At 38.2% G+C, this 25,914-nt stretch overlaps 1 protein-coding gene across 1 annotated transcript; it reads right to left on the minus strand.

The window, feature by feature from the left end:
- Positions 1-1,786: 1,786 nt before the first annotated feature.
- ZC3H12A (zinc finger CCCH-type containing 12A) lies at positions 1,787-19,446 on the minus strand. The gene is made up of 6 exons (XM_075850534.1): positions 19,362-19,446; positions 17,473-18,008; positions 7,793-7,932; positions 6,693-6,927; positions 5,674-5,780; positions 1,787-4,624 (listed from the first exon to the last, which is right to left on the minus strand). Exons 2-6 carry the CDS (start codon positions 17,961-17,963, stop codon positions 3,684-3,686), a joined length of 1,914 nt encoding a protein of 637 aa, XP_075706649.1. The 5' UTR covers positions 17,964-18,008; positions 19,362-19,446; the 3' UTR covers positions 1,787-3,683.
- Positions 19,447-25,914: the final 6,468 nt, after the last annotated feature.

Below are 25,914 nucleotides of genomic sequence, written 5' to 3' on the forward strand. Positions count from 1 at the left end.
TCATCGAGAGGAAAAAGGGGTTTGAAATTATAACAAGTCCTTCTTAAAATAGTGGCTGTTAGCAAAGTTACTCACACCCCGGCTGTACTACTGATACATGCTGGCAACAACAATATATATTCGGTTAGGCTGGTTGATCTGATTTCTATCATACGTTCTGATATTGATACTTTGCTGCTTTCTTTCATAACTTCATTGTAGTTTGGTCCGGGGTTGTTCCCAGGGTGATTTAGAACAGGGCACATAACCATGCTTCCATAGAGAGAGATAGACATCTTCTCAATATGCGTGTCACATAACGGGTTCATGGGTTGGGTACTTATACGGCACCGGCAGTTAGAAAGGGACAATAGAAGTCTCATGTAACAGGACAACGTGCATCTAAACATTATTGGTCTTGATATCTTTCTCTCTGGCCTTCTGGATGCCATTGAGAGGGCCATTTTCCTGTTGTTAAGTGGGAGTCAGAGCTGAGTGCAGGCTGTAATTTACCTACAGAAGTAGCCGTCTTTACCTTAACTTTTAATGCATTAAATAAACAGTGGATAAATCCCTTATCTTGACTTTTTCAATGACTTTTGAATGGCTTTTGCTGTGTGATATTACACTACAGCAAGTTATCAGAGTCAAGTTAAAGATGGCTACATCTGTAAAACCCTTGCTACTGGACAACAGTTAACCAAATTACCTACCCTACCCATCAGGGATTATTATCTAAATCTTTCTCCACTGGGCATAAAATAATGTAATCTACCCAATCTCCACACTGGGTGAAGAGGAGATAAAGTTTTACTCTCCCTATCAGATACCACGGAACATAACCTATAAGATGTGAAATATTTAAACGACCAATAGTGACCATTCACTTATTATGTTAAAAGATTGTGTCAGTTGGCTTTACGGGAGTAACCTGCCAGTACCTAGGAAGTTGTCCTATTAGGGAGAGCTATATCCCTAATATTATGATACTATTTTATTTGATTTTATTTAATATCTCCCTCTGTTGATACGGGAATAGGATTGCTGCCTCACTAGATGAAAACTTCTATTTGTATAAGACCCAATATTTCATGAAATTAAAACTGGGTAACATATGTATGAAAATATGGTATGACTCCATACATATGTGAGCCAATGTAGAATGTGATCCAATGTAGAATTCTCTATATAAAATTGGAGGCATACAGGGGTACAGTAGAGACCCCATGCACTTAAATGGGAGCTCTATTACAGCTCCATGCAAAATGAAGCCATAATACAGCTGTGTGCATGAGGCCTTAGGGTCCTTTTACACGGGCCAATATGGGCCGTGAAAACGAGCACCGATCCACGAGATATCTCGTTGATCGGTGCTCGTTTGCTCCTTTCACATGGAGGTATGTTTGGGGATGAGCGATCGTTGCAGGATTTGTTCGTCCCCATACACTTCCATCATGTTGGAAGCAAATCTTTCTGTTTACACAGGGAGATGTGCTGCCGACAACGATAATATTTAGTGGTGCATAAAAGAGGCAATCAGCAGATGAACGAGCATTTGCTCATACATCGGCTGATCGTTGCACTGTCTACACAGGGCAATGATGGGGACCGAGCGTTCATGCGAATGTTCGTTTGCCCGATCATTGGCACATGTAAAAGGGCCTTTAGTCTACCTCTGGGCTCAACTTACTAAACCTTCCAATTTTAATTGTAACTCTGTCCTTCTCCACCCCCAGGCTATTTACTAGGTATTACACTGTGTATAAGTTTTGCCAGGCTAGTTTATTAAATAAGGAGAAGGGCACAATTTTTGTGAAAATCAAAATATTTATTCATGCAATCTGTACACAAACAACTGCAGTGCCACCTGCGGGTACACTCTTCCGCAGAATGAAACCTATCAAAGTGATTTCACCCTATATCATATTATTACATAGGTACATAGGTACTAGTATATTATTAAACATTTTATATTACAACAAATAATTAAGAAAGCATTTTGCTTACAATATTGAAACATTACCGCTCATGTAATATTGATAATCAGATAATAAAAGATTTGCATTCCTTGATGGTGAAATGGCACATAGTGTCATTTCAAGAGGTTATACGTATTACCAAGTGCAAGGGTCAACACAGTAACAAATTAAAACAAAGGTCTTCTATGTAGAAAATAACACAGTGGGCCTCATTTATCAAAACTGTCTAACAGAAAATCTGTTCTTGTTAACCATAGCGGCCAATCATAATGAAGCTTTCATTTTTGCAGATCAGTTTATGAAATAAAATCTGGACTGTGATTGGTTGCTATTGATAACAAGAACAATTTTTCTGTTAGACAGTTTTCACAATGTCCACTTAACCTCATACATTTTCAAGTAGACACATTTAGCTAAATGCAAACTGCTCTACCGAAACAACTTCACAGGCTAGAAGTGGCCTTGCCTTTGCCGCCAACTTTAATGATCATTTGCACGCAATTGAGCAAGTTTAAAAAAAAAAGGATGTGTCAACCCCTTAACTCTGTAATTATAAACCAACCACTGGCTTTGTACTCAGGTTATGATACAATATGTATCAACGTGTCAATTGCGCTGTGGCAATTGTTTTGGTTGTTTCTCCATCACAACTATGTTATTATGTTTGCCATACCTATATATAGCTATTTAGCCTTACATTGTGATGTCACTGGTGATGTGCTAGCTTGCTTTGTGCATATAAACTATGGATGCTAAATGTAATGAATCCACAAATAAAGGATTCCACAAAAAGAAAAGCAAGTCAAATCCAAACCCTAAATAACATATTAGAATTAAACAGAAGAGTAATAAATTGTAAAATATTCCCTTATATTAGTTCCTGGAAGCCATAACTCCGTCTTGTGCAATTACATCACACAAAAATCAGGATTCAGGAAGACCTTTGGACGTGAACAAATCCTGAATTGGATCCTGGATTCAGTGCATATAAATAAAACACACTGATACATCTGCACAAGACAAACATATAGGTAAAGAGCGGCTCTATAGTTAAAGAAATACTCCAGCTAAAACAGAAAACAGAAATGTTATGCCTAGTCTGAAGATTGTCTTCTTGGTGTTCTTTAAATTCCTGTGTTATGCACCACCCACTCAGGCCCCGCACTAGACATAACACATTGCATCAGATTTGACAATGTGTTCCTTTAAGAAAGGGATGATGATACCACAGCCCAGTATACATGTGAAAGAAACATACAACGTTTCATTTCAGCTGAAATATTTCTGAATATAAAAACTAAAAATTATACAAACTTTTTTTAGATGACAAAAATAATTAAGAATTAAATCTACCTATATTCTATAAAAACAAGGGTCAAAAATACCTTGTAAAGTACTTCTGCAATGATCAATTCACAGTATTATGAACATACTGTATATTTAAAACTAGAATTACAATGGTGCATAGCCCTTTTACGTAAATTAAGACTGAAATTTGTTACTCAATAATTTCTCAAAAATGAGAACAATTCATTAGTTTATCACTTAAAGCAGAACTTCAGCAGACTTGAGACTGTTCCACACACTCTGCCCTAAGAACAATAATGTATGGTTTGTTGGACGGAACCACTACATAAGTTGGTTAGTTCAAGTACTAGTAATAAACAGTGTGGCTGTACATCCCACATTAATCATGGCTTATTTTAAAAGATTAGGTTATTTTCATTACCTGTTTTGAGCCCTGTAATTTAAAATTTCAGCTGCCAGACTTTGTGGATCCAGCAAATGTGGAAACATGTTCATCACAGAATCTACTAATGAGGGATTAAAGATGGCACAAAGATTGGTGCGCACCCTCAATCTCTCTGTTGTGTGCCGGTCAGAGTTTCCCCATTGTTGAAAATCACTGCTAGGAGGTGGGACAGGGCTGTATAATGGATAGTTAGATTGAGGTCTTCTGGATGAATGAACAATGGGTCCTGGTTCTGACCAATACTCAAGCGAGTGGGTAGGTTTGGGTATATAGTCAGATGGAAGGCTATGACGTGCTGCTGCAGACTCCTCAGACATTTCTCGTCCGTAAATTTGATGTGATGTGTTTTGGGAAGACCATGGAGAAGATGGGTTATATGGGAAATAAGGTGTTGAGTGGCAACTGTGTGGAACCAATTTTTGAGAACTATAGTGTTTACGCGGATCATTTTCCAAATCATTTCTATGTTGACAGCATGGGATCCGTTGATTACAACTGCAATATGTTGCTTGCTTGTGAGAATGGTCACAGAAACTATTTGGAACACTTGCCCATACCTCCACACCAGAATCATAAGAGCTTTGACTATGAGAGTCTTTTGGGCAGACAGCTTGAGAATACCATTCAGATGCTCCATTCCATTGATTTAATTTATTCTTGTCCGATGTCCTAGATTTCTGAGAAGATCCAGTTCTCTCTAAAGGAGGTTTCTGCATAGAAGTGAAGTCTGAATCAACTGTGGATATCTCAGCTACTGACATTTTTCTTGTCTTTTTATCTTCTAAATAAGTATTTCCATTGGTAGGGGACAGCCTGGCATTATCACGCAATTCATCAGCAACCGAACGCTGAGTTTGATTTATTCTCTCTGGGTGATAAAACTTACATTTCATTCCATAGGTGCATTTTTTACCTTCAATAAAAATATGAAGTTAGCTAATATTTTAATAAATTAATTGAAATGGACCTTTGAGTATACATAAACGTTTAGACAACATGTTTACAGAAATGTTCTGTTAATTTGTATTGTTCATAGTTACCATTAAACAAACATTATTTTTTTTACCCCAGAATAGTTAGTCCAGAATTTTAGCTTTCAGAAGGTCCAGACTGCTATCTTATTTCTGAATGACATGATACAGCGTATGTTCAGGCTGAAAAATACGAGGCCGATTTCAAGAATAAACAGACGCTGAAATCCAGGTGTTTTGGAGCTGATTTTCAAAGAATTTTTATTTTTACAAGCATTTATAAAGCTTATTTTGAGGTGTATTTTCAAAGCATTTTTTAGAGTGTCAATAGGAAATGGCATAATCAGCTTGTAAAACACTTCAAGAAGTTAAATATCACCTCTTTTTTACGAAGCATATTTCCACGAGGCATTTTTTTAATCAGCAGTCCTGAAATAAGACTCGTATAAACGACACAGCATATTTCCCATTAAAATCAATGAGAAGCTGTTTGTAGGCGTATTTGTAGTGTATTTTGGAGCGTAATATGAGCATTTTACTCTCCAAAATATGCCTGAGAATATGCCATGTAAACATGGCCTCACAAAATCAGGATGGAGCTGGGAGTGAGGTTTTAAAGCTGTTATAGGAGAATCTGGGTGGATGATGGATGTGCTAGAGTAGCTAGAGTAACTAAACTGTGGGAAACAGTAGATCTATGCACTTGGGCCTAGACTGTGGACCCGTGAGTCAATGTAGCTGATGCACCAATCTGGATTACCTGTTCTTCTAAAAGCTTTTAACATCAAGTGATATAATATCTATTTTTTTTTTTATATAATTTTTTTTAATCAACTGCAGCATTTCAGAAAATCTAAAATCTGCTGATACAGAGGTACTGGTTGCACTTGACAGTTTAATTGTTATATAAAGAACTGTACCAGTACTGTACAAGTCATGATATATGATAATTGATGGTAGAGAGAAAAAAAAAAGAACAATTTTATCTTACCATAAGGACATTGTACTTTTTTGTATTCTGGTCCAATGGGCCGCTTTCTCAGGAAATCATCCAGGTTTGGTCCTTTCCGACCCATAGGATCATCCGGAGGCATAAATCTAATTGAAAAAAAATAAAAGTTCAAAGGTACAGTAAAATGTTTAAAAAAAAATCTTTAACAACTCAAACAACTTGTAAATAACCTGTACATAATTGAAGTAACGATATGTATTAAATAATAAATATATTAAAAATTAATTATGTGAAATAAAACCACTAAGTAAAGAGGGTTTTACACTGAACGATTATCGGGCAGACGAGCGTTCTAGGAACGCTTGTTGCCGATAATTGCCCAGTGTAAAAAGGGGAACGATCAGCAGATAAACGAGCAAACGCTGCTCGATCATCTGCTGGTTGTATCGTTTTAAGAAAGTGAAATATTATCGTTGTCGGCAGCACATCTCCCTGTGTAAACAGGGGAACGATCAGCGGATGAACGAGCAAACACTCATTCATCTGCTGGTCGTATCGTTTTAAAAAAGTGAAATATTGTCTATATTGTGTAAACAGGGAGATGCGCTGCTGACATGATAATAATGTATGGGGACGAGCATTCGGAGTAATGACCGCTCGTCTCGTTGATTGGCGCTCGCTGCACCGGCTGCTTATCGTCCGGTGTAAAAGGGATTAAGGGATAAGATGAATGTTTGGGATTGATGGTTGAAAAAGATAGGTCTTCGCTATTCTTTGGTATTAATAAAAAAAAATATTACTATTTACACATTTGTATAGATTGCTATGCAACCTTCTAGAAGAACATATGTTCTTATTAAAATTAACCATCAAAAATCTGCAAAACAAAAGCAATGGTAGGTTGCTTGAGTCCAACAAAGTGTGTAGGATTTGTATTGAATGTACTACTAAAAAACATGTCAGTATGTGATCTTCTAAAGAAAGACATTTGTACAAGGTGATAACAGAAAAATGACTGTGTGGAAAATATTAGTGAACTGTTCAATGACTTGACTTACAGATCATTAACAAAGGAGTACATGAGAAGCCGTTCTTCTATGAACTTCTTCCATTCTGGCTTTTCACTCTGGAGATCTCTGTATGTATCATTCGAGACAATGACTCCGTCACTTTTGTAGGCCAACTTAACAATAAATCTATCATCATAGCACACCAGCCGTTTCCCATTAACTCGCCGAGAAGGTGTGAACACCAATATCTTTTTCTTTTCAAGATCAGTTAAAATGTGTTGATCTGTATAAAAAACAATGATGTATTTAGCGTTAGCATGGTCTTTTTAGTTGTAGATTATTATTATTATTATTATTATTATAAATTAGAGGTAAAAATTCATAAGTACAGTGAAAGTAGCAGACATGATGCGTTCTATTAATGCTATAAAAATATGTCATGTAATATTGAAGAGGTATAGACTGTAAACTTGCATGAATATAGGTTACATTGAGGAGATAAACACTTCGGCCGATATTTATCAATGTATTTGTCTTTTTTTGGTGCATTATAGTTTAAAATAGTGTTTAATCTGCTGTGCGACATATTCATTAACAACTTGCGCCAACATTTTGTGCCATTGGTACCATCAATGACTGTTTGGAAATTGGGCGTGGTTTACGGTTGATTATTTAGAAATTTAGACAGGATTTAGAAACATTTATGTCATAAAAAAGTGGGGAAAAAAGGTGCAAATGAAAAACAAAAAGTTGCTACTCTTCTACACATTGGTTTTGACACGGTAAAAGTGATGCATGTTAGCCAGTGTAAAAGTTCATAAATTTATCACAACGCCTTACAATAAAGTAGTCTAGCTTTACCTTAGACTTTGCCTAAAATGACGCCACTTTTTATAAATGTGGGCCTTTGTGTGCAGTAATTGATTAACATAACCCTAGGATAACATAAAAGCAACAGGATCACGGTAAGATTCATAGACGCCACGCTGCACCTCTGAATCAATGTGTACATCACTTGGGTATGTATAGGTTACTTGGCTATGTGAATTTAAGAATATGATAAAAAAATCTGTGACTTTTTGAATACTCTGGGAAAACTTTCCCCATCTTTTATATAGCAGTCAATGTCGTGCATTATTCTTACTTACCCGTAATAGGCATGTCAGGCCTAGGCTGCTCCTTTCTAAATGATGGTAAAAACACTGTAATATCTGTATGGCCTCTTTCCAGGAAAAAATTGACAGCAAGCAATATTCCATGGCAGGAAAACACATCCTTGTTTCCATGGCTACCGAGGAGGAAAAATAGAATAAAATACATTTGTGTAATTCTCAGCAACAGACAAAAAAGACAAAATTAAACAGAAGACTAATGCCAAAGAAGGAGAAGAGCCATCATGAATAGTGAGGAAGGTAAAAACATAAAATTGGTGCGCAAGAAATGTATGGGTTGAGGTGACAAAAATATTATGGTAACCCAGTATTGGTAAGAAAGCAACCATCCATTGATCTATGAATTAACCATGTGCAGGTTGCATTTCTGTTTGATTTGTTTTGTATATACACTGCGTTCCAAATTATTATGCAAATGTTATTTTTCGCTGATTTTCCTAAATAGTCGATGCAAATGACAGTCAGTATAATCTTCAAGCCATCAACCGTTGGAGTATAATGCAAATTTTATTGAACAAATGTCCTAATGATAACAGATTTTTTTTTTAGAAGTAAAAAACTCAAAATGCACTGTTTCAAATTATTATGCACAACAGAGATCAAAACATTTTAAAGGTTGTAAAGAGAACTAAAATGGTAATTTGTTGAATTTTCAGCATCAGGAGGTCATATTTACAGAAATCAAAAGCTCTTTCAATCAAAAAAACTTAACAGGCCAAGTTACATGTTAACATAGGACCCCTTCTTTGATATCACCTTCACAATTCTTGCATCCATTGAATTTGTGAGTATTTGGACAGTTTCTGCTTGAATATCTTTGCAGGATGTCAGAATAGCCTCCCAGAGCTTCTGTTTTGATGTGAACTGCCTCCCACCCTCATAGATATTTTGATTGAGGATGCTCCAAAGGTTCTCAATAGGGTTGAGGTCAGGGGAACATGGGGGCCACACCATGAGTTTCTCTCCTTTTATGCCCATAGCAGCCAATGACACAGAGGTATTCGTTGCAGCATGAGATGGTGCATTGTCATGCATGAAGATAATTTTGCTACGGAAGGCACAGTTCTTCTTTTTGTACCACAGAAGAAAGTGGTCAGTCATAAACTCTATGTACTTTGCAGAGGTCATTGTCACACCGTCAGGGACCCTAAAGGGGCCTACCAGCTCTCTCCCCATGATTCCAGCCCAAAACATGACTCTTCCACCTCCTTGCTGAGGTCGCAGCCCTGTTGGGACATGTTGGCCATTCACCAACCATACACTACTCCATCCATCTGGACCATCCAGGGTTGCACGGCACTCATCACTAAACAACATGGTATGAAAATTAGTCTTCATGTATTTCTGAGCCCACTGCAAATGTTTCTGCTTGTGAGCATTGTTTAGGGGTGGCTGAATAATAGCTTTATGCACACTTGCAAACCTCTGGAGGATCCTACACCTTGAGGTTCGCGGGACTCCAGAGGCATCAGCGGCTTCAAATACCTGTTTGCTGCTTAGCAATGACATTTTAGCAGCTGCTCTCCTAATCCTATTAATTTGTCTGGCAGAAACCTTCCTCATTATGCCTTTATCTGAACGAACCCCGTCTGTGCTCTGAATCAGCCACAAATCTTTTCACAGTACGATGATCACGCCTAAGTTTTCTTGGAATATTCAATGTTTTCATACCCTGTCCAAAGTATTGCACTATTTCACGCTTTTCGGCAGCAGAGAGATCCTTTTCCTTTCCCATATTGCTTGAAACCTGTGGGCTGCTTAATAATGTGGAACGTCCTTCTTAAGTAGTTTTCCTTTGATTGGGCACACCTGGCAAACTAATTATCACAGGTGTCTGAGATTGACTACAATGATCTAAAGAGCCCTAAGACACAATACCATCCATGAGTTTAATTGAAAAACTAATAATTAAATGTTTATGACACTTAAATCCAATGTGCATAATAATTTGGAACACGGTGTATATACATACAAAATTCAAGCAAAGAAAGGCCCCATGATGTAGGGCTGAAACGTTGCATGTGGTGAATAAATCCACTTTTTTCACTAACTGAGGAGTGCTGTCTCGTATTTTGGAGGATTTGACTAAGTATCTAGGGACACTGGTCATGTCTCCAAGCGGGAATATTGCACCCTGATTTCATGGATTTGAGAAACGGTGCTGCTTCTTTACTCTATATATATATATATATATATATATATATATATATATATATATTTATTGCCACATTTAGATGAACTGTAATGTGCCTGACATGTACAGCTGAGAACGATAAACAAATGATTCATCAAAGGTCACTGAACAGGAAATCAACATGAATTAAAATAACCTTCTTCTCATATTGCAGTCGACCTTCAACATGTTATTTAAGTACATTTTTAGAGAATGATTTCCTGGTTGAACAAGGCAGATTTTCACAATCACCATTAACTATTTTCCATCAGTCAACCATATTATACAATGTGTTGGAACATGTTGTACACGGCATAAAATGACTTTTATACAATGGCAGTGCTTAAAGGTAAAGGATTATGGCTAGTGAAGTCCTATACAAATGGAAAGGATTCATTAAAACTGAATGAATATAAAGCTTTATACTGCTTTATTATTTCATAGCCTTCAGAGTCCTGAAAACGGAAGTAAAGCTGATTTATGTTAAAGGGGTTCACCGATTTGAAAAATAACTACTTGTTAAAAGGGTCCCTTAACAATGAGCTGATCAAAAGTGTCCCCCTGCTGGGACTCTTAGTGATCAGCTGTCAGGGAACCCTGACAGTAAGTGTTCAATTCCCCTGCTGCGCCACCACAGGAGAAATTAAGCATTACACTGTGTCCTTTAAAATCAATGGGTCGTATGTGTAATACATTAAAGATACTCCAGAGAATGAGAAATTCTTTATAAATGCTCTCAACTCTGGCCAACAGATGAGGATCCTGAACAGGGGACTGGGACACCCCCCTTTAAAATCTCAGAATTTCCTAATAGGGTATATGAAAGTGAGTTTTTATAAACTGGACATGTTTACTGTCACAATTTCCTATACATTACTGGTTTTACTAAGCCAAAGATGCAAAGTGTAAGGTTTCTTGCACATTCCAAGCATGGGGCCATCAAATTATTAATCATAGGGAAACTACAGTTTGTTCTGCATGGTCTGAATATGTTCAGGAAGATAAACCGAAGAGATAAGGTGACATATTAGGATACTGTAGGTCTGGTGGAAATCAATTACTGGTGCAACCAACATTTTCACTCCAGTGCCAGAAGAAGATTTCCCATTGCTAAATCAAGAACATCTCTATAGTTTTTAACATCCTATCTTTGATGGGGACCAGGAATATAAACCAGCAGAGCACATTGTGTTCCAGCATGAATTCCCCTTTTAGGCTTCGTTCACATCTGCGTCAGGGCTCCGTTCTGACTTTCTGTCGGAGCTTCCCGTCAGAACGGAGCCTCGACGGAAACCATAGGTTTACGTTTGCATCACCATTGATTTCAATAGTGACAGATCCGGTGCAAATGGTTTAGGTTTGTCTCTGTTGTGCAAAGGTTCTGTCGTTTTGACTTAAGCAATACTGTAGTCGACTGCGCTATTCATTCCATCAAAATGACGGAACCCTTGCACAACGTTTGTTTCAGTAGGGGCTCTGATGGAAAGCCCTGACGCAGATGTGAACGAAGCCTTAACTGTCAACCTTAACAAGAGTTAAACTTCAGTGCAATAAAATAAGACCAGCATAAGGTTTGTGACATAGAAACAAAAGTCCATCATTTTACCTAAAAACAAACCTACTAATCTCTAATCCTACTAATCTGAAGAATGAAATGTGGAAATTGAGGAAAGTGAGTCAAACATTATATTGTGGTCCATCCAATTTAAAATAGAATTTCAGTGTTTTTATTACAATATAAAGTTATAAAAATATACAATACTGTTAATATTTTTATATTTAGTCGCGATATCACATCTATAAAGATATAGCATTGGCTACCTGGCTCCTTGGATTTGTCCGGCTCTGTAGTGTATTATAAATTAATGTAAAGACAAAGGCTGTAGGGAACGGCAAGAGTCTATATCAGCAGCACACTGACATGATACAGGCTAGTAACATTTATTACTGAAAGAACTGAGCTGCAATACCAGAGACAGCCCATGACAAGAGTGGCGCTGTTTCTGGATCAAAGAAGATCCTTTTTTCTAATCCTGGACCACCCATTTCACCTAAGGAACATATAACTAAAATCAAATAATAACAAAAAATGTGTGGCTATAATTATGAGTATGAGATTGGATAAAGCTGATGACGACTGGTGTACGAGATCTGTTTATGTATCAAGGAAGATGCACTTTTTATACAAACCACAAACCAGCAATGGATACATCAATATATTGGAGATGCAATATGTCCTTACATAAGCCCTTTTGAAAATGAGACATACTTCCTTGTTAAACATTGAAATATGTGTAGTATTTACCCAAGGCTAAAAGGTATTAGTGTTTTAGATAAGAGGTTCCAAATTTTCAAATGCAGAGAAAATTCCCAGGAGGAGGAAAGAGTAAATATATTTACATAAAGTGCATTTGCATAAGACTGGTTGTGAGCTGTTCAGGCAGGCAGGTCTCTGGGCATGTGAATCAGTAAGGAACAATGTAGCAGATTAACCATACAGGAAGCAGCAGAGTGGAAATTCCCTGCTGTCCACCTGACACCAGATTAAACCTTGTACTTTGTTCCGCTGTGTCGTCAAACACGTTTCTTTGACTGGATACAATAAACAGTATCCTTGTATCCAAGAACAATATCTGTAGATAGATGGATTGGTAGATAGATAGATAGATAGAAAGATAGATAGATAGATAGATAGATAGATAGATAGATAGATAGATAGATAGATAGATAGATAGATAGATAGATAGATAGATAGATAGATAGATAGATCTATCTATCGATCGATCGATCGATCGATCTCATATCTATCTATCGATCGATCGATCGATCGATAGATAGATATGAGATAGATAGATAGATAGATAGATAGATAGATAGATAGATAGATAGATAGATAGATAGATAGATAGATAGATATGAGATAGATAGATAGATAGATAGATAGATAGATAGATAGATAGATAGATAGATAGATAGATAGATAGATAGATAGATAGATAGATAGACACATAGATAATGAGATAGATAATGAGATAGATAGATATGAGATAGATAGATAGATAGATAGATAGATAGATAGATAGATAGATAGATAGATAGATAGATAGATAGATAGATAGATAGATGGATAGACACATAGATAATGAGATAGATAGATATGAGATAGATAGATAGATAGATAGATAGATAGATAGATAGATAGATAGATAGATAGATAGATAGATAGATAGATAGATATGAGATAGATAGATATGAGATAGATAGATATGAGATAGATAGATAGATAGATATGAGATAGATAGATAGATGATAGATAGATAGATAGATAGATAGATAGATAGATAGATAGATAGATAGATAGATAGATAGATAGATAGATAGATAGATAGATAGATAGATAGATAGATAGATTTGATTTTAATCTGGCATCTGATAGTTCAGAAATTCAGATTTTCCAGCTAAAGGTTGAAAGATAATCTAGAATTTCAGGAGACTAGAAACAGAAAACTGAGCAGAGAGAGCAAATGATGAAACTCTTCTGACAAAAAGTGATGATCATATATTTTATGTTTGTATTTTATTTTGGCCTGTCTTTTTGGAGGTTGTCTGTCGTTAGGACACTTTTCTATGATAGTTGGATAATCTGGCATCTATAATGGCCCATGAATCCTGGATTAAAGGAATTCCACTGTAGTTATAGATATACATAAAACCAACCTCTGAGACAGTTGCCTCGTCACTGTAGATTACGTCTTCTACTGTATCAAACCTTCTCCATGTGAGCATTTTTCATGAATAACAATACTATTCTTTGGTCGCAGTGAAATTGCTCAGGAAATGCCATTTATGTATTTTGCTAAGTAACTTTCCTCTGGAGACTAAACATAAATGGTCTCAATATTCGTGAATGATTGCATTTGGACTGCACTGGCTCAGTATTAAAGGGATATTCCTAAAATTTACAATTATAACCTATCCTGCGGATAAGTGACAATTGTATGATCGCTGCGGGCTTGGATCCCCGCCGATGGGGAGTGATAGTTTTTGATTCTGGTACAACCCCTTTAAGCCTAGAGGCCATACAGCACTGGAGTACTAGGTGTTATTCTGACCAAAAGTATATATTATTTTTCCCATGCCTATATGGGTATGGTTATGGGATTAAATATGCTTTCAATATATTATTTATAGCCAAATAATTTTTTCTTTAAACTATAGACTGATGAGAATATAGTTTTATGTAGAGCAAAGTCTGCGGTATAAAGGAAAAGTTGTGTGCCATTATAAAAATATGGGTCAGAGGGTTTGCATCTTCTACTGTTCCAATTCTTTGAAATAGGTTTCAAAACCCAGAGAACAAACCCTCTAAACAGGAAATGAATCAGCAGTGAGTCCTGTATAGAAACTTCAAAAACCAGAGCTTTAAGCAGTAGTGCCTCACCTAGAATTTACGCTCAGCCAGAAAAAGCATTTTAATGCTGTTTGCTGTGCAGAATATTACTGTCCTCATTTGTTTAGCTCAGACCAGTAAACCTGTGCCACTTCCCTCATCAATACACTGCTCATATGTATTAAAGGGGTTCTCTATAGCTATAGGCGGTGCTTAATTTTTTAAAGGGGTACACCTAGAATGGACATTTATCACCTATAGACCTATCACCCAGAGGATAAGTGATAATTGTCTGATCGCTGGGACTCCCACCGATCGCGAGAACAGGGGGTGCCGAACCTCCAGGTCCTCTTCATTGCTCGACCACAGCGAATGGACCGGCGGTCAAGCATGGCACTCAGCTGTTTCCGTTAGTCCCATAAACATTGAATGGAGTGGCGGACACGTGATCTGGGGGTTCGGAACTCAATATTCACGATTGCTAGGGGTCCCATCAGACAGCGATCAGATAATTATCACCTAATATGGCCCCTCTGCACTGATCTTGAAGGAGGAAGACGTGGGGGCAGTCTGTTCACATGCACTAGTTACATAGACACTTGGGCAAATTGTGAATTTTAAACCTGCCCAATACAGTATATGTCTAAAATCCTGTGCATTATGTTGTGAGGAGTGCTGTGGGACTGAGACATGGGCTCAGATCACTTCCTATTGGCCATTGATTTGGCTCCTATTCAGATTACAGAACCGTGTACGAAATACATTGCCATATTAGCACCTCGCTGTAAACAACGCGACTGTTGTTCATCTATATTGACTAAATAACTTTACTATATAGTAAACAATACCTAATAGTTCACTTCAGTATCTTGTGTGCAACATCATTTTGGGAAACTCCATATGATGCTACGCACATGCAAACAAGTCGACAAGTTGAAGAAGTTCTAATTTGTTCTTCTCCCCTCTCATTATCAAGAGCAATGTACTTTACCAGTAACAAAAAATTGACAACATATTAATAAAAACATGGACGCTCATCATCACAGCACTGAAACACTGCTCTATTTATCTAACGCCGAAATCTCAGCCCTGAATTTGCATAAGAAATTGAAGGAAAGGATGTAGTAAGCATATGCCAGTCACCACCTATCGAGTTTAAAAGGGTAGTACAGGATTAGGAAAAACATATCACCTGTCCACAGGTTGTATATGATATTGCAGCTTAGCCCCATTCACGTACAAGGAGCTGATCTGCAATACCAGACACCACCCTTTCTACAGATGTGGCGCTGTTTTTGGAAGAAAGCAGCAATGTTTTTCTAATCCTTGACAACTCCTCTTAATATTTTAATACATTTTTAGAGTAATTAAAGGGGGTTGCCTAGTCTTCTATAAATAAAGTTTAATAATTATATAATAACAAGTTATTAAAAAAATAATAATAATAATTATATATATATATATATATATATATATATATATATATATATATATGCTTGCTGTCAGTGAATATAAACATTATTGTTTACATCCAGTGGCTGAAAACCTGTTCTGAACATGTTCAACTGGCAGCAGTGCACAGTTTGTTAAGAAAGTGCGAGGATACACTGAAAGTGTTTTCCCATGCTGCTTGGACTCCCAACGTTTATTTGTTATCCCTTGAATAAGCTGTCGGTAGTGGAAATAAATAATTACACAGCTGCAGTGGAATTCAGTGGGTTAACATGTACTACGTGGCTGTGCTGATTTCTACAGAGCGAGACTGCTTTATGCAATTTCTCTCCGTTCTGGCTAATAGAGGGGGGTCCATAGTATGTAACCCCCTCTATGATAACTATGTACTCTAATAGGGGAAAAAGACAGGAGTTATCATGATAAGACTACCCCTTTATCAAGTCATACACCTCTTTATGTTGGACAGGAACAGAATAGGTTTTTATCCACTGGATACAGTATAATGAATGTTTCTGTTGCCTGACAGCTAGCAGAGATCTTGAATATAATGAAAATGTTCAGGAACTTAATTTACATAAACTAGGCAACCCCTTAAAGTGTAGCTAAACGTTTCACAAACTTCTGACATGTCATAGTAACATGTCAGAAGTTTGGATTGGTGGGGGTCCGAGCACTGAGGCCCCCACCAATCGCTAGAACAAAGCAGCTGAGTTACTCGTGTGAGCGCTCAGCCGCTTCATGTCTGTTCGGCTTTTTCTAAAAAGCCAATGTATCGGAGTATGGGCTCATAGACTTTTCATTGAGTCCGTACACCGATACATTTATTTCCGGAAAAGGCCGAACAGACACGAAGCGGCTGAGCACTCACACAAGCACTTCAGCTGCTTCGTTCTAGCGATTGGTGGGGGTCTCAGTGCTAGGACCCCCACCAATCCAAACTGCTGACATGTCACTATGACATGTCAGAAGTTTGTCAAACGTTTAGCTACACTTTAAGTAATTTTAAAAATTCATATATAACATATATAAACATATCTTCTCAGTGATTGTGTTTTTTGCTATTCATCAAGATTTATTTTAAAGGGATTGTCTGGTTTCAGCAAATTAATGTTATTTTTTTTGTATAATAAAAGTTATACCATTTTCAAATATACTTTATTAATTTCTCACGGTTTTCAAGATCTCTGCTTGCTGTTTTTCAGTAGGAACATTCATTGAATACTTCCATTGTATAGAATTCTGTCCGTGGTCATGTGATGGACACAGCTGCTGGGATCGTTAGAAGACACATCTCTGATACACATACTGTAAATGTAATGATCCCAGCACCTGTGTGCACATCACATGACCATGGACAGAATTCTATCCACTGGAAGTAAACAATGAATGTTCATACTGAATAACAACAAGCAGAGATCTTAAAAAACTGTGAGGAAGTAATACGGAAAGTATATTGCAAAACTGTATAATGTAAGAATGTATTGCAATGTAATTGTGTACAAGATTAATTTTCTGAAACCAGACACCCCCTTTAAATATAAGACATTATTAGAAGAAACTGAATATCATTTACAATAAAGTTAAATCTGAAATACCATGTTGCTGGCATCTAAAAATAAAAGAAGAAAATAAACAAACCTCATAGCCACATTGCTTCCATCAATAACAATTGGACGTAAGTTGTTACTATCATTGTCCTCTGCTGAAGATGTGGATGGCCTTGCTCCTGAGCCTCCTCGTGGGACTAAAACAGAATCACTTGGCTCCTCTGGCACAACTTCCTTTTCTGGGTTCCCTCCATGTTTTACTAACTCTCCCAATACAGTATTTATATCTGCTTCCATACCAAGATTTTGCAGTACTGCATGGATTTCTTCTGAAGAATATCCTAGCTTCCGAAAGAAATCAACTTTCATTTGTGTCTCGGACTGGTCAGCATGGTCAGCTGAACTGGACTTTTCTGGTGACCGGTCACTTCTTGTACCTTTTAGAGACTTATCATAGCTAATGCTTCGAAATCCTGAATCAAAATTGTCGCTCTTCAAATGGTCACCCTCCATGAATTTGTTGGGCTTACTCCAACTTGGAAGATCCAAACAATGACTGAGATCAAAAGAAAGGCTATCCATTTTGACGTCCTCAATCTAGTCTGCGGTGATGACCTCCAGCTTTAGCTGCAAGCAGAAAATAAATAATTGACTAAGGTTAACCTCTATTAACTGCACCTTTCATACCTCACTCCGTTGATTAAAACAGCTCACAAACTTTCCACTAAAGCTACTGATCAATAGAACTATGTATGAATGTAAACGCGTTAGAACAATTACAACACATAAATCAGGTAGACATTTCTGGAAACGTGTTATCGTAATGAACAAATGGTTCTAAAAATGCATGGGTGCTCAAGTTTACTTTAAGGACATCTCCAGCCAGTTTTATTTTTTTTCTATATGTCACTTAGACATGTCAGAAAATGGCATTGGTAGCAGTAAGATTTAGGACTACCATCAATGCCCTCAATGAAAGCATTTCAGCCTCCGTTATAGTAGGGATCCTAGTTCTGAGACCCACGCCAATGTCTTTTTGTGACATGTTTACGTGACAAATATGAAATGAATAAAACTAAAGAACCTGTTTCAGCCTTAAATCATACCTACAAATACAACCATTTAGCATTGAGCTGAAAAACACATAAAAAAGGTATAAAAAACAGTGACATCATAGTTGCGTAAAAAAAATGTTGCACTACGCTGTAACTGTGAAATTCATAAAAATGTGGTTAGACTTCTGCTTTTTACGCTGATTATTATACTCAATAATGAAGTTGTGGGAGAAGTAAGGAGAAGTAGAAACTTAGGCAAGATCAGCTGTAGAAAGAGCAATCTTCCAATAAAAGAGATCAGGTCATCAGTCTTCATACGTAGGTATGTGGGTATTTTACAGAGAGCTAGAGATCTTGTCTTCAGCAATGAACCTTTAAATGTTTTAACTATTTAAGAATGATACATTAGTAAAGCTGTGCTGACACTTGAATTTGTAAACCTAAAGTAACATAGATGGACCTTGCTTTGTGGCATTTTCTATTATATTATATCTATTCTATTAAAGTAACAGCATAAGGGATATATTAATAGTTATAGTTATGGCTAGACCATAACATGTCATCAGAAGCAATCTAAATGCTATATAAGAAACAAGCTAAATGCTAAACAAAATGTAATATAGTACATAATGTACAATGGAAAAACATACTAACTATATATATATATATATATATATATATATATATAAATACATATATATATATATATATATATATATATATATATATATATATATATATATATATATATATATAAAATATGTTCACAATGAATCCATGATACGTGGGTGTTTAACAAGAGCAAGACACTAAAAAAGAAAATAAAACTTTACTTGTCATCGCAACCATTGTCTAAACCATGTTCGGCCCAACATAAGTAGTGAAAAGGAGTAAATCTAAACAGGTCACAATCTCTTTAGCTTACCGGTAGAAGTCTCCGAATAGACAAACAAAATACAAGAGTTCTTGAGGTCTAGAGTATGAGAACCGCAGCTCAGGCCTGCCTCTGACATTTCTTCTGTGTGTCTCAATGTAACAGGAAGTTAAAGTACAGTCAGTCGGGCGTGTACATGTGGGTGGTAATGACAAGGCTTGATCCGGTGATTTAAAGATACATTCACTCAATTGTATAGATCAGGGCAAGAGGAGATGTCAAACATCTCAGTAATGGTATGTTGTCCCTGTCCATCGTCTGTATCTGACAATACGTGAAATCTTTATACTAAACATTTAGTTTAAACACAGTTTTATATTGCATTATATTATATTAGGGTTAGTAAAGTAGAGTTGAAACATTATGTAAAATTTAAGCTGTCACACATATTTTACTACATGTCTGTGTCATGTGTTGTTCTTTATACATTGCTATATATCTCTTTATTTACAGTTACTTCAGCTCAGTACTACGGCCCGAATGCGATATTAGTAGAATACATTTAGAAAAGGACATGTTGCCTCTGATAAAGTTTTCTACTTGAAATAACCTAACCCTATGGAATGTTGAATATTAGTATTAGGGTAAGTTCACACAGAGTTCTTTGGCGCTGATTTTGACATAGAAACCGCATCTGAATCAGTGCCAAAAAACTGCCGAAATGGCACCCCATTGATTTCAATGGTAGGCAGTGACGTTTTTTTCCCCCCCGGTAGCTTGTGACCGCTCGTGGGAAAAAAAAGCGGCATGTCCTTTCTTGCCGTTGAATTAATGGGAGGCAGAAAAAGCCTGTGCTTTCTTTTCTGAGTATTTTTCGCTGCAGTTTTTGCCTGCGGTCTTTGCATTAGCTTTAATGGCCGCGGGTTAAAAACCCTGGAATGCTGAGGCAGATTTTTTTCTGCCTGCAAAAAACTGTGTGAACAGAGCATTACGTTTATTAACTGGTTGCCGACACAGGACAAGTATGCTCGTCCTGAGCGGCGAGCACTTCGCGCATTAGGACGAGCATACTCGTCCTGTGTGACAGCAGTCTCTGCCGTCTCTGTGTGTGTGATCGAGAGTGGGGCAACGGCTGTAATACACAGCCACGGCCCCGCTCTGACAGCGGAGAGGAGAGAAACATCTTCTCTCCGCTGTTAACCCTTTGAACGCCGCGATGACAGCTGATCGCGGCGTTCAAAGAGGGGGGACTGCACATTGATCGCGTCACAGAAAATAACTGTGACGCGATCAAAGCCCATAACTCATATGGCCAGACAGCCCAGGGTCAAGTGAAGGACCCCAGGGCTGTCTGAACATATTTCCTGTTGTTAGGGCATACTGAGGTCTGCCCTAACAACTGCCTGTGTACAATCAGTACACAGGCTAATGTACTGGCATTCAGATCTATGCCAGTACATTGCAGTTACAAATTCAAAATCAAAATGATAAATCCCTTTATGGGATTAAAAAAAAAAGTTAAATGAATGTAAAAAAAAAATAATGGTAAATAAATAAATAAAAAGTAAATAAAATACAGAGAAACACACATTTTTTATAATAAATAAACTTTTTAAAATATAAGTCCCAAAACATGAAATAATATAGACATATTTGGTATCGCCACGACCGTAACAACCTGTACAACAAATGTATAACATTATTTATGATGATCGGTGTATGGTGTAAAAAAAATAATATTAAAACTGCTGCATTTTAATCTAATTTTAATCTATTTTTTTCTGCATTTTAATCTAATTAAAAATTTATAGAAATTAAACGATAATGTATTTGTACCAAAAAATGGTACCTACATAAAGTACAACTCGTCCCGCAAAAAACAAAGTCTCATACAACTACGTCGTACAAAAAATAAAAGCGTTATGAGCGTCGGGATGCAAAGAGGGAAATTTAAAAAAAATTGCTCTGTCCTCAAGGCCAAAATTGGCCGTGTCCTTAAGGGGTTAAAGGGTAAAAAACAAAACAAAAAAAAAAACAGACTTTTCCATTGTAAGTCTTTGAGAGTCTTTCAAGGTAGAGCCCAAATTACTTTTTGTGCTGTCTGGCAACAGGCAGAGGTGACAACACTGATAACTTCATATAAGTGTACAGATACTGCCTGGTAATGCACAGAATTACAGAAGTGCTGGTAACGCGTAGCCCCTGTGATATCCAAGTTCTGGGGAGGACAATAAAAAAATTGTCTAGACAACTATTTTAATGGCGTAACTGCATTTAGTTTGGATACCACTTTCAACAACCTGTGCGTCATTTGTAAATTGTGTCCTAAAAGTTGTCGGGGCTTCAGCGAGTGATTTAGTATTATTCTTCATGACTTTTTTTCTTACAAATTAGTTTTCTACCATGTAGCGAACTCCCCAACTGGAGCACCCCCCCCCCCCACTGAGCATTGTGCCAGCCATTGTATATATCCAATATCTTCCAAAAATGTAAGGAATATAAGAAAGCATTAACGAGTATGATAAGAGTCTTAATACATGGCTTAAATGAAAGACTCTGAATGTCCCAGGTCTGCACATACACACAGTGATTACTGACTAAATCCAATACACACATTAGACTCAGCATTACCTCTAAGCTGTTCACTCTGGAAAGCAAATAATTAAAAGAACATCTTTGCGAGAAATCTACCGTCTATAACTGCTTTCACGCTAGTAGAATATTAGCGAGAAGAGTAGCTAGATTCCTATCGGCAGATCCTTTATTTTTTAGCTGAACCTGAGAATGATTTTTCAGATGCCTACTGCTTAGAGAAATCAGCCATGCTTGGTTTTCATTGCCTCTCCTCCCTGATTCTCTACTGGAATTGACATGTACAACTGGTTGAGCTGAATATACATATTACATTAGAAGACTAACTTCTGTCATCTTAGCACCACATCACCATGCCTAAAATAGATTGTCTAGAACTGATGCCATTATCAGTAATCTGCATAGTTTCAATATAAGGGCCAGTTCACACGTTGCGTAAATACTGTGGATTTTCCATAACGGAATTAGTTGCAGAAAATCCGCAGCAAATATAGTAGCCGCAAAATGGATGAGTTAAAACAAATCTCATCCACACGCTGCGTAAATATTGAGTGGAAATACCGCTCAGAAATTGACCTGCGGTGCGGAAATTCATTCCGCAGCATGTCAATTATCTTTATGTAAACGCTGCTTATATGTTGCGGGATTTCCCCATTGAATTCAATGAGGATGTAAATCCTGCATCAAATAGCAGTTGTTCCGTTCTGTGCTGTGGATTTGCGGCGATCCCACCGCAAAAAACGGAACTAAGAAAAAAGTCTGTGTTTTATCCTCCTGGGATGACGCTTCATCACATGTGACCGTCGCTGCAGCCAATCATAGGCTATAGTGGTGGTGACATGGATTAAACATCATCCCAGGAGGCCGGCCTGGATGACATTAGAGGGCCGGCCTACTGGGATGACGCTTCATCCCATGTGACCGCCGCTGCAGCCAATCACAGGCTGCAGCTGTCTCCTGGGATGAGACGTCATCCCAGGAGGCCGGTCTGCTAGTTTGCCGGCTAAGTGCTGCAGTTTTTTGCAGCGGACATTCCGGGCGAAAAACTGCACCAAAGTTTGGTGCGTTTTTTCGCCCGGAATTCCCTGTGGCGCACAGGGCGGATGCGCTGCGTGCTATTACGCAGTGTATCAGCCCCATGTGAACTCAGCCTAAGGGTACTTTTACACCGGCCAATATGGGCTGTAAAACCGAGCGCCGATCAACGATACAGCTCGTTGATCGGTGCTCATTTGCTCCTTTGGCCTGAAGCTATGATCAGTAATGTATGGGGTTGAGTGATTATTACTACGATCTCTTGTCTCCATGCATTTCTATCATGTTGATAGCACATCTCCGTTTACACAGGGAGATGTGCTGCCGACAAAAATAATATTTCTTGCTGCATAAACGATACGATCAGCCGATGAACGAGCATTTGCGCGTTCATCGGTTGATCGTTGCCCTTATTACACAGGGCCAATGGCGTATTATCATAGGGCGTTACAGTACACTGTCGTTTTGGCACGTTTTTGCCGCGAATCGCGAAACTGCATTGTGTATGTCCTGCAAAAGGATCGGTAGACATTAGGTCACATGACCTTATCTCTGAAGTTCTTACTACTGCTTAGAGACCTGCTGGTCGCATGACCGCAGGATCTTGAGCAGCAGCAAAATTCCACAGAGAAAACTGAGGAGAGCTGCTATGTAAGTATAAGGGGATTGATTTGTTTAAGGAGTCTGTATTTAGGGGGACAGTATTTAGGGGGTCTGGTATGGGGTCTGTATTTAGGGGGCCTGGTTTGGGGACTGTATTTAGGATGTTTGGTGTCTGTATTAGTTTAAGGGGTCTGTTGTTAGGGGGTCTGATCTGGGGTCTGTATCAGTTTAAGGGGTTTAGTGTCTGTATATTTAGGGGTCTGTTTTCGTTTAAGGGTTCTGGGGTTGGTATTTAGGGGGTCTGTAATAGTTTGAGCTCTGGGGTCTGCATTTAGGGCGTCTGGTCTGGGGTCTGTATTAGTTTATAGGGTCTATTTAGGGGGCCTGTTCTAGGGTCTGTATTAGTTTATGGGTCTTTATGTAGGGGTCTGTATTTAGGGGTCTGGTCTTGGGTCTGTATTAGTATAGTCGGTCTGGTCTGGGGTCTGTATTACTTAAGGGAGTCAGGTCTTTTAGTCATTATTAGTGTAGAGGTCAGGTCTGGGGTCTGTATTTAGGGGGTCTATATTAGTTTCAGGTCTGGTGTCTGTATTTAGGGGGTCTGGTCTGGGGTCTGTATTTAGTGGTCTGTATTTGTTTAGGGGTCTTTATTTAGGGGTCATTAGTTTAGGGGGTCTGGTCTGGGGTCTGTATTAAGGGAGTCAGGTCTGGGGTCATTATTAGTGTAGGGGGTCAGGTCTAGGGTCTGTATTTAGGGGTCCGGTCTGAGGTCTGTATTTATTCAGGGTGCTTGTTCTGGGATCTGTACTTGTTTAGGTGGGTCTGATCTGGGGACTGCAATAGTTTAGAAGGTCTGGGTTCTGTATGTATTCTATGATCTAGTCTGTGGTCCAAATTTATTAGTCTTGAGTAAAAGGGGTTGTCCAGGCACATCGATAGGTCATCAGTATAAAAAACGCTCCATGCCCGGACAACCCCTTTAATGTATGGTCCTGGGCCTTGGTGTCTAAATTTGTGTGTTTCTATAGAGGCTGGAAATTGCTCCAGAAGTGATGGGCAAATATGTCTCATCAGGAGAAATCACCATAAGGGTCTGCGTCAGATGGAGAAGAAAAGAAAATGGCTCCAATCAGAGAAGATGTCACTTGTGAGTCACTGGATCTATATAAGATCTGTCACCTCTCCTGACATGTCTATTGCAGGTAATCCTTGTATTCTACATATCTCTGTGTACCCAGGACTAATAGACAAATGCGTGTTACCATTCCCATTGTCAAGAGGTAGTGTCTCTACACAGTGTTATACTGTCAGAAATGGTTGGAGACTGTCAGTATGTAGGGACACAGCCCTTTGACAAGGGGAATCGTAACAACCATTTGTCAATGCTCACACAAAAATGTGGTGTTCACTATAGACACGGCAGAGCGGCGGTGGGGAAGAGGGGCCCAAGTTTGTGGAACAGCCCAGGGCCTATGGTCTACTTAATCCGTCACTGCACAGGGCAGTGATCGGGAACTTGCATTCATACGAACATTGGCCTGTGTAAAAGGGTGTTAACATCTACTGCTTTAGGGATTCATCAGGTATTTAACTTATGGGAAACACATAACACAAATTAATCCGACTCTTCGGTTCTCTATGACACGTTTACATAATATGAGGAATGTATCGCACACCCCTTAACCCGTTAGTGACCGCCAATACGCCTTTTCACGGCGGCCACTAACGGGCTTTATTCTGATGCATACGCCTTTTTACGGCGCTGCATCAGAATAAATAAACAGAGCAGGGAGCCATTAAATCTCCCTGCTCTCAGCTACCAGATGTAGCTGAGGGCTGGAAGCATCCCTGCTCGAACAGGTGAGATCGATGTAAGTATCGATCTCACCAATTTAACCCCTCAGATGTCGTGCTCAATAGCGTGCACCGCATCTGAGTGGTTTTGGAGAGCGGGAGGGAGCTCCCTCTCATCCCACTGACACCTGGCGATAAGATCGCCGAGTGTCTGTGTCTCCGATGGCAGCCGGGGGCCTAATAAAGGCCCTAAGGTCTGCCTGTAGTGAATACCTGCTAGGATATGCCGGAGGCATGTCCTAGCAGATGCCTGTCCGTTTTAAACGGACAGGCAGTGATACACTGCAATTCAAAAGTATTGCAGTGTATTATAATAGCGATCGGAGGATCACATATTAAAGTACCCTAGTGGGACTAGCAAAAAAACAGTTTAATAAAGTTAATAAAAAAAAATGCGAAAAAAATATGAAAAACCCACTTTTTCCCCTTACAAACTGCTTTACTATTAAAAAAACAAAATAAAGCAAAAAGGTTACACATATTTGGTATTTCCGCACCCGTAACGACCCCGACTATATAG

The sequence above is a fragment of the Rhinoderma darwinii genome, chromosome 2, assembly GCF_050947455.1.
Source record: "Rhinoderma darwinii isolate aRhiDar2 chromosome 2, aRhiDar2.hap1, whole genome shotgun sequence".
In the NCBI taxonomy this organism is placed as follows: domain Eukaryota; kingdom Metazoa; phylum Chordata; class Amphibia; order Anura; family Rhinodermatidae; genus Rhinoderma; species Rhinoderma darwinii.

What these genes read in the sequence shown, in the direction of transcription:
- ZC3H12A (XM_075850534.1), bottom strand. Translation starts at nt 17,963, where the DNA reads ATGGATAGCCTTTCTTTTGATCTCAGTCATTGTTTGGATCTTCCAAGT. An exon ending in GCCTGACATGCCTATTACGG is followed by an intron (nt 6,928 to 7,792) that starts GTAAGTAAGAAT and finishes TTTTTTATACAG; the next exon opens with ATCAACACATTTTAACTGAT. An exon ending in TACTCCTTTGTTAATGATCT is followed by an intron (nt 5,781 to 6,692) that starts GTAAGTCAAGTC and finishes TTTTTCAATTAG; the next exon opens with ATTTATGCCTCCGGATGATC.